This window comes from Rana temporaria, chromosome 7 (genome assembly GCF_905171775.1).
Source record: "Rana temporaria chromosome 7, aRanTem1.1, whole genome shotgun sequence".
NCBI classification, from domain to species: domain Eukaryota; kingdom Metazoa; phylum Chordata; class Amphibia; order Anura; family Ranidae; genus Rana; species Rana temporaria.
In genome coordinates, this window is record NC_053495.1 from 197,706,055 (window position 1) to 197,715,680 (window position 9,626).

The 9,626-nt window shown below is 47.1% G+C and overlaps 1 protein-coding gene across 1 annotated transcript in view; it reads right to left on the reverse strand.

Annotated features, from left to right (window-relative positions):
* UBE2U (ubiquitin conjugating enzyme E2 U) overlaps positions 1-9,626 on the reverse strand; it is a 49,208-nt gene that overhangs the window by 19,904 nt on the left and 19,678 nt on the right. Inside the window, exon 5 of the mRNA XM_040360773.1 lies at positions 7,820-7,946. Coding sequence (XP_040216707.1) covers positions 7,820-7,946 — 127 coding nt within the window. The remainder of the gene's footprint in view (positions 1-7,819; positions 7,947-9,626) is intronic.

Consider the following 9,626-nt stretch of genomic DNA (forward strand, 5'->3'; position numbering starts at 1 on the left):
TGTCCACATTTAGTAGTGAGATTGGGCGATAGTTGGGGACGTGGGTAGTGTCTTTACCTGGCTTGGGGATTAGAGAAATATGTGCCTCCAGGAGGTCTTTGTTGTAGGATGGGGAGTCAATGACGTCATTAAAAGTCGTTAAAAAGTTTGGTAATAGTAGGTCGCTAAAAGCCTTGTAGTAGCTGACCGGTAGGCCATCCGGACCCGGGCTTTTCCCAGGTTTAAGTTGTTTTATTGCTTGGGTGGCTTCTTCCATGGTGATTGGGGAGCCAAGATCCTCAATATCTTCGGGTGTGGAGTGGGATGGGCAGTGTTCGGCTAGAAAATCCTCGATCAGTGTTTTCCTATTTGGCGATGAAAGTGATGGTGTTGGAGATTGTAGATTGTATAGGTTAGATAGGTATTTTACGAACTGTTCAGCAATTTCATTATTGGTTACAATGGACTCCCCGGTCGCTGTTGTGATATTATTAATGGTATATGAGGCTTTTTTCTTTTGTAGGGCGGCGGCCAAAAGTTTGCCCGACTTGTTACCGTGTTCGTAGAACAGTTTGTTAGTTAGGGTATATTTACGTATAAGCCTTTTTCTAATCTCCGTAAGAAGTTCCTCTCTTGCGATCACTAACTCTTCCTGTACCTGGGGTGCTAACGTGTTTTTGTGTGTAAGTTCCAAGGCTTTGATCCTGTCAGACAACTCAACAATCCGTGCTTTGCGTGCTCTCGCCCTTTTAGCCATTATGGAGATAAACGATCCTCGAACCACACATTTGTGTGCAGCCCACACCAATGGAGAGGGGGAGTCTTCTGTTGTGTTTTCTCTGAAGTAGTCAGATAAGACCTTTGAGATGCTCGTAATGTTGGACTTGTCTAACAGGATGGAATCATCCAATCTCCAGATGGGTGATCTAGCCCGGTGGGAGGGGATTGAAAGAGTGATGGTTATTGGGTGGTGGTCGGATAATAGCATGGGGTCTATGGTTGCATCTACCAGAGCTGTAAGGTCGGTCTGTGATACAAAAAAATGGTCAATCCTTGAGTATTTCTTGTGTAAGGGGGAATAATATGTGAAGTCTTTTACATTAGGGTATAGGGTACGCCAAGCGTCGTGGAGGGACAATGTGGTTAGACAAGATTTAATTGACCTTAAGGCATTAAATTTAATGCATGAGGATCCATTGGACGTGTCTAGAAATGGCTGCAATGGGACATTGAAGTCTCCGCCTACGATAAGTGTACCTCTTTGAAAGGCCGTTAATTGGTATGTTACAGAACGAAAAAAGGCTACTTGTTTCGTGTTTGGCGCATATATGTTAGCGATTGTGTAAGTTAAGTTGTGTAGAGAACCGCGGATAAAAATAAATCTGCCATTTGGGTCTCTTAGGGTTTCCTCAACCTGAAAGGGACAACGCCGCGAGACCAGGATCGACACCCCCCTGGATTTCGCTGTATTGTTAGTGGCGTGGTATACCAAGGGGAAATTTTTGTCGGTAAGTTTTGGAATTCCGTCAGATCGGAAGTGTGTTTCTTGTAGAAGTGCGATGTGAATTTTTTCTTTCCATAATGTATACAGTAGGCGTGATCGCTTTTCGGGGGTATTCAGGCCGCGGGCGTTTAGTGAGTATAATTTGATCCGATCTAAGGGCCCTCCCGTCCTATCCGTGGGTAGAGGGTGCAAGGTTGTAGTCATTTTGTATTTTAGCGGGTCCCCGATGGGGGGGGGGGGGATAAAAACACTAGGAGGGGTCTGAGCAGGATGGGGGGAGCCCCGAAGGTACCAAAGGGAGCTGTAGTGCTACGCAAAGGTCTAATGAGGGGTCTCCACCCCCTTATATTTACAGTAACCGATTTAAGTGGTGAAATGTACTTCACCCACTTCCTATATATACAAATTAATCGGGTTAGTACGGTGAGCACCCCGCTCCCACCCTCCCAAGGGAGCCTAGAAGCACAGGTGCACCACCGTTTTGGGGTTGACCAATACCAAGGCAATGGAATGAAACACTACTGAAATACTAAAATACTTAAATACTTAAATATGGTTTCGAGAACTGATCTGCGATTAGAGATAACAAGAATTCAAACATGTCCGTGCCACCCCAGAATAGAGTCATGCTGAGAGAAGGCAGATATTACGAGTATAAATTTGGATAGCACTATGTGCAACAAAATTGAGTGATACTTTACCAACAAGCCGGTGTTCGGCATGTCGTTTTGAGGGGTCTCTCAGAATGAGTCCATCTTTTCGAGGGGCATGAGTTGTGTGCAACCTTACTTAACACCTAAAAGAGTATACATATCCAGCCATCTTTATAACTATTCAGAACTGACATACCCTCCCTTTTCCTCCTAGGTTAACAACTCAGGGCACTCCTCCCCCCCCGTAAGGGAGGACGACTGCCCCGAATCAAGTCAAATACATCCACTAAATACTTTTTGTCTATACTATGAACCGTGTGTAACCTTATTCAAAACTTATCTTTATGGAACGTCCAATCTCTGAGGCAGTCTTTGTGGCACAACCATTTCGATAAAGGACTGTTTTACTCCCATCGAAAGCTTGTTCCCTCGATTGGGGTGTCTTCTGAAGAGTATCACATAGACCTTTCTTGACTAGTTTCTTCAATCGACGAAGGTCTCAAAGTTGGGTGTTCTGGCCTCAGAAAGTATTAGAGAGAAATGTTACTTCATTTATTCTCAGTTGTCGATCCTGGCCCTACGGGCATCCGGGGGGGTCGCTTGGTCTTGATCCCTTCTTGCACCACGTGAGCCTTGGGGAAGTCTTGGGGTGGACGGGGATCTTCTCCTTCGAAAGTTTGTCGTTTGGGTCTCCATAGGTGTTTCAGGCGGTTTGCCCCATCTGCCTACCGAGCGGCGGTATGGTGCGTACCAATCTGGTACAGAAATTGGTGGTAGTCCGAGCGTTTCACAGAATTTAGGCAGGTCTTCCGGCACTCTTAAAGCGGCGTTGCGGCCTTGGTGAGATGCAGCTAGGCAGAAAGGGAATTTCCACTTATATCTAATTCCTCTCGATATTAAGGCTTCCAGGAGTGGCTTGAGGTCACGTCTGTGTTGAAGAGTTATTCCTGAGAGGTCTTGATATAATTGAACTGTGGTCTCTCCGCAGTAAAGCCTTTGACCCCTTGCTCGGCGCAGTATTTCTTCTTTTAGCTTAAAATCCATTAGGCAACAGATTATATCTCTAGGGGGATCCGTATCTTTTCCCCGAGGACGAAGAGCGCGGTGGATCCGTTCGAAATTAATGGCTGTCTGCCTAGGTTTCTCTAGTATGGAGTTAAACAGGGCCGTAATTTCATTTTGGATTTGTTCTCCTTCAACAGATTCGGGTAGCCCTCTTACGCGCAAATTTCGGCGACGGCCCCTATTGTCGAGATCTTCCAGTTGACGGTTCACTTCCCTTAGCTGGAGGGTGTGGTCGTCGATTTTTCTTGTTGATTTCTGGAGAACTGTATCATGTTCATCCAGTGTCTGTTCGGTGCGAGTGACCCTATCAGAGAGTGAGCGCAGGTCAATGCGGAGCTCAGCGATGGCCGCCGATAGGGTGTCTTTGATATCTGTTGCCACCGCTTTCAGGTCTGTAATACTGAGGTGTGCACCTGTAGTGGGCTGCAAGTCACCCTGGCCTCTAACCGGTGGCGATGGAGGCGCCGCGTCCGGAGCACTAAGCACTATGTCCGCTTGGTCCTGTGCGGTGTTTTGTATTGGGTCTTGAGGGGAGCCCCGGCGTGTCTGTGACAAGTTACCTCGGGGCGTGCGGAAAACCTCTGAAGTATTTTGGTTTTGTGGCCCGGTGTGTCCTCTTGGGGAGCGGGACCGAGAGCCTGAGGAACCACGGGAGGCGGTCCCCATGTTATCCAGTCTGTCAGGCAAATCTATTTCTTATGACAGGAGAATCTTAACCTTGGGGCAGTTAGAAATGGTTTAATTGTGGGTATCCTGGCGATGGACTGCAAGAATGATGGGTGTTAGCAGGCGGGGGGGGCGGTATGATGAGTATTGGGTTCTCTGTGGGTGAGACAATATGGCCACCAACCTGAGGGCTTATAAGGGTCCTTAGCCCTATCTGCGATATTCTCCGAGTGCTGGTAAAGTCACTAGGGCCCCTTACTTGCCAGGTAACCGTTATATTGAATGAGGGAGCGGTGGGAAGTCTGGAGGAGCAAATACTGTGTGGGAGAATTCACCCCTGAGAGAGCCACTATGGCTGCTGACTCTGGCTGCTGGCCGGGTTTGCGGCCTTTCAGGTGTCTGTTACCTGAGGAGAACGTCTGTGGCGGGGTCCCCGGGTCCCTCTGTTGTTGTTCCGGGCTTTGGTGAGGCGTGAGGGAGCTAGGGGGAGACCGTGGAGCCGTCCAGAGCCGCTTACTTGGGGTGCAGTATGGCCGCCGTCCTCCGCTCCGCGACTAGGCCCAAGCCGCGGTGTTTCCTGAAGCGTTTCCCCGGTCCGGAGCGCTGTTTACCGGCGGTTTCGGGTGGTGGCGGCTTGCGGTCTGGCGCTTTTCAGGGTGTGTGGCGGGTGGTTGCGCTGAGCCTGTGAGGTGGTTTTGGGCACTCGTTGAGGCTATTAAGTGCCGTTTAATCCACTGTGCAGTTCTGAGGTGGCCGGAGAGCTGCACTTAGGCGTCCATCTTCATTGCCGGCTTGGCCACGCCCCCTCAGGATTCTACAACCACTTTGCCGACGTCAATATGTCATTGGCGGGCGGCAAGTGGTTAAAGCTGAACTCCACTGGAAATACATATATAGAGGCTGTTTAACGTGACAAAAGATTTGTATATTTTGTTCGGCTGTGTGGACTAAAAGGATCTAAAACTGAAGCGCCAAACCGTGGATTATTAGTCCAGATGCAAATTTATTCCAATGAAGGATCAAATGGAGCCAACGCATTTCAGGGGCCAAAAATTGCCTCTTTCCTCAGCTGGTCAGGGAGACTCGATGTCCACCGGCGACCTAGTACAGAGGCAGAATGGGGATCTGCCTTTGTAAACAAGGTAGATCCCCATTCTGACAGATGACATGACAGAGATCTACTGTTCCCAGTCTTCAGGAACAGCGATCTCTGTCATGTCCCAGGCAGGCCACCCCCCCTAGAGTTAGAACACACCTAGGGAACCCCTTTCCCTGCCAGTGTAATTTTTACATTGATCAGTGCATTTTTATTGCACTGATCAATGTAATAATGTCAATGGTCCCCAAAAAGTGTCATTTGGGGTCAGATTTGTCCACCGCAATGTCGCAGTCCCGCTAAAAATCGCAGATCGTCGCTGTGACGGGAGGGCCCATGGAACCCAGAGTCCCTTGGACCCTTGTTTCAGCTCCCCGTGCACCTCTTATGTCTAATGCCGCGTACTGACGGAAGCACTGAAACGGAGTGTGGGACGTTCCGTTACAGCCGCCATTACCAGAAAAACCAATAAAAAATAAATAAAAGTCCCTAAATCTATCCCATAGTTTGTAGACGCGCAGTCCTGCTAAAAATCGCATATCAACGCTATCTAGTAAAAAAAAAATACTAATAATAAAAATGCCATAATTCTATCCCCTATTTTGTAGACGCTATGGCCCAGATTCTCAAAGGGCTTACGACGGCGCAGCGCCATGTACGCCCTCATAAGTCCTAATTTAGGCCGTCGTATCTATGCGACTGATTCTTAGAATCAGTTACGCATAGATAACCATTAGATTCGACAGGCGTAAGGCTCTTACGCCCTGTCGGATCTTAAATGCAATTTTTTTTTTGTCCGCTAGGTGTCGCCTTCGTCGTTTTCCCCGTCGAGTATGCAAATTAGCTAGATACGCAAATTCCCGAACGTTACAACCTTTACGTTAGGCTTGTCCCGGCGTAAAGTTGCCCCTGCTATATTAGGCGCAACCAATGTTAAGTATGGCCGTCGTTCCCGCGTCGAAATTTGAAAAGTTACGTCGTTTGCGTAAGTCGTCCGTGAATGGGGCTGGACGCCATTTACGTTCACGTCGAAAACAATGACAACCTTGCGACGTCATTTGGAGCAATGCACCCTGGGATTTTTTACGGACGGCGCATGCGCAGTTCGTTTGGCGCGGGGACGCGCTTCATTTAAATGAAACACGCCCCCTACCCGCCGAATTTGAATTACGCGGCCTTACGCCGCATGATTTACGCTACGCCGCCGCAACTTTAGACGCAAGGGCTTTGTGAATAAAGCACTTGCATTAAAAACTTGCGGCGGCGTAACGTAAATGACATATGTTACGCCGCCGCAGAGATACGCCCGATCTACGAGAATCTGGGCCTATAACTTTTGCGCAAACCAATCAATATGCGCCTATTGCGATATTTTTTTTTTTACCAAAAATATGTAGAGGAATACGTATCGGTCTAAACCGATGAAAAAATATTTTTTTATGTTTTTCTTTTTTCAAAATTGTCGCTCTTTTTTTTCTTCTTTATAGTGCAAAAAAATAAAAACCGCAGAGGGGATCAAATACCACCAAAAGAAAGCTCTATTTGTGGGAAAAAAAGGACGCCAATTTTGTTTGGGCATGACCGCGCAATTGTCAGTTAAAGCGATGCAGTGCCGTATCGCAAAAAAATGGCCTGGCCATTAAGGGGGCAAATCCTTCTGGGGCTAAAGTGGTTAAAAAATAAATTCTCCACCTTTTTCAGGCGATTCCTTCTCCAGCTTTGCTCTTTTGAAAGTAATGATTTGCAACCGGGATTAGTGCGGTGTAAATTATCGACAACATTTTTTTTTTTTTTAAAGAAAAATGTCTCTAACTTTTTATTAGCTGGCAAAGTCACCCGCCAAATAAATTTGATGAGGTTATTATAAGGAGAAGGGAAGTATAGAAATTGCCTAAAACAGCATTATAAACAGGCTGAACTATTGGAAATAATGTTCCTCCCTGGCAAACCGGCAAAATATCACTTCTGACCTTGATAAATTGCCCTCGGAGGATCATTAATGTCGGTAGATTTAGTGCTAAGTGCAGCAGCCCCCCCCTCTGGCCCGCAAAGGGTTACCACCATCTGGCGTACAGGCGCGACTCGCGAGAGGCACCTGGATCTCTTTCCAACATGTTGTGCGATAAGAAAAACAGTCAAAAATCCCTTTTTATATATCTTTTTTTGGGGGGGGGGAATGGGACTTGAAAGTCAAATAATCAGCTGCCATACAACTGCCAGATCATATATTTGTAGAGGAAAGTTCCCCACTTAACTTTAATCTCGAGGCGGAAAGCAGAATTACTTGCGCTCTTGGTGGACCACGTACAGAATCCATTTGCAGAACTGTTGGTGCCAAAAAAGTCTCCCTTCGTGAGCTCAGCGCGAAACGCCGCCAGAACTGAGCTGCCTGTTAGCGGCCTCTTCGGGGGACTCGGTTCTGCCATCAGAAATCACAGGGCCCCTTACTACAAGTCTTGGACCCCTTTGCCTATTGCTGCCTGTTAATGTATCTTAAAGGGGTTGTAAAGGTTAATGTTTTTTCACCTTAATGCATCCTATCAAGTTATGAGACGGGAGCGCTCGTTCTGGTAAAACTACCGTTCGTAATGGAGTAAGCACATTCATCACGCTGTAACAGACAGAAAAGCGCGAATCGTCTTTTACTAACACGGAATCAGCTAAAAGCAGCCCAAAGGCGAATGGAACTTCCCCTTTATAGTGCCGTCGTACGTGTTGTAGGTCACCGCGCTTTGCTGGATCATTTTTAAAAAAACGATGGTGTGTGGGCAACGTCGTTTTAATGATGAAGTTGGGAAAACGTAGTTTTTTTCGACATGCTGAAAAATGATCGTGTGTACGTGTACGCGGCATTACCATCAATCTGTCTGCTGATCTTCACACAGTTCAACACCATCTGTCTGTACTCCTCTGGTCTGTTCAGCAGAGCGTCTGCGGCTTCCAAATTCACAAAGTCCTCCATCACAGGATTGGAAAGCAGAGTCTGAAATGCGAGAGAGAGAGAGATGTCACACATATATATATATATATATATATATATATATATATATATATATGGCCAGATTCAGGTAGGGAGCACATATTTGTGAGCGGGCGTAGCGTATCCTATTTACGCCACGCCTCCGCAACTTTGACAGGCAAGTGCAGTATTCACAAAGCACTTGCTCCGTAAGTTGCGGCGGCGTAGCGTAAATTGGCCGGCGTAAGCCCGCCTAATTCAAATGTGTTAGATGTGGGCGTGTTTTATCTAAATTAATTGTGACCCCACGTAAATGACGTTTTTTACTAACGGCGTGTGCACCGTCCGTAAAAGTATCCCAGTGCGCATGCTCCAAATGACGCCACAAAGACTAATTGGTTTCAACGTGAACGTAATTAAGCCCAGCCTCATTCACGGACGACTTACACAAAGAACGTAAAACGTGAAAAATTTGACGCGGTCCCGACGTCCATACTTAACATTGGCTGCGCCTCCTCTAGCAGGGGTAGCTATACGCCGGAAAAAGCCTAACGTAAACGATGTAAAAAAATGCGCCGGGCAAACGTACGTTTCTGAATCGGCGTATCTACCTAATTTGCATATTCAACGCATAAATATACGGAAGCGCCACCTAGCGGCCAGCGTAATATTTCAACTAAGATACGACGACGTAAGAGACTTACGCCGGTCTGATCTTAGTCAAATCTATGCGTAACTGATTCTAAGAATCAGGCGCATAGATACAACCCCGCACACTTCAGCTCCGAAAGATTTACCCCTTCATGACCAGGCCATTTTTTGCAATACGGCACTGCGTTACTTTAACAGACAATTGCGCGATCGTGCGACACTGTACACAAATAATAGTTATGAGCTTTTTCACACAATTTGGGCTTTCTTTTGGTGGTATTTGATAAACTTTGTGTTTTTGATTTTTTTTGCGCTATAAACAAACATAGAGCAACAATTTTGAAAAATATGCAGCCACTTGTGCCCATCATATGCAGCCACTTGTGCCCATCATATGCCGTCACTTGTGCCCATCATATGCAGCCACTTGTGCCCCATCATATGCCGCCACTTGTGCCCATCATATGCCACCACTGTACTAATCATATGCAGCCACTTGGGCCCATAAAATGCAGCCACTTGTGCCCATTATATGAAGCCACTTTTGCCCATCAAATGTACGTAGCCACTTGTGCTCATCATATGCAGCCACTTGTGCCCCATCATATGCAGCCACTGTACCCATCATATGCAGCCACTTGTGCCCACTAATGCATCCACTTGTGCCCATCAAATGCAGCCACTTGTGCCCCATCATATGCAGCCACTTGTGCCCCATCAAATACAGCACTTGTGCCCGTCATATGCAGCTACTCGTGCCCCATCATATACAGCCACTGCACCCATCAAATGCAACCACTTGTGCCCATCAAATGCAGCCACTTGTGCCCATCAAATGCAGCCACTTGTGCCCCATCAAATGCAGCCACTTGTGCCCCATCAAATGCAGCCACTTGTGCCCCATCAAATGCAGCCACTTGTGCCCATCAAATGCAGCCACTTGTGCCCATCATATGCAGCCACTTGTGCCCATCAAATGCAGCCACTTGTGCCCTGTGCCCATCATATGCAGCCACTTGTGCCCATCAAATGCAGACACTGTGACCCCTGCCT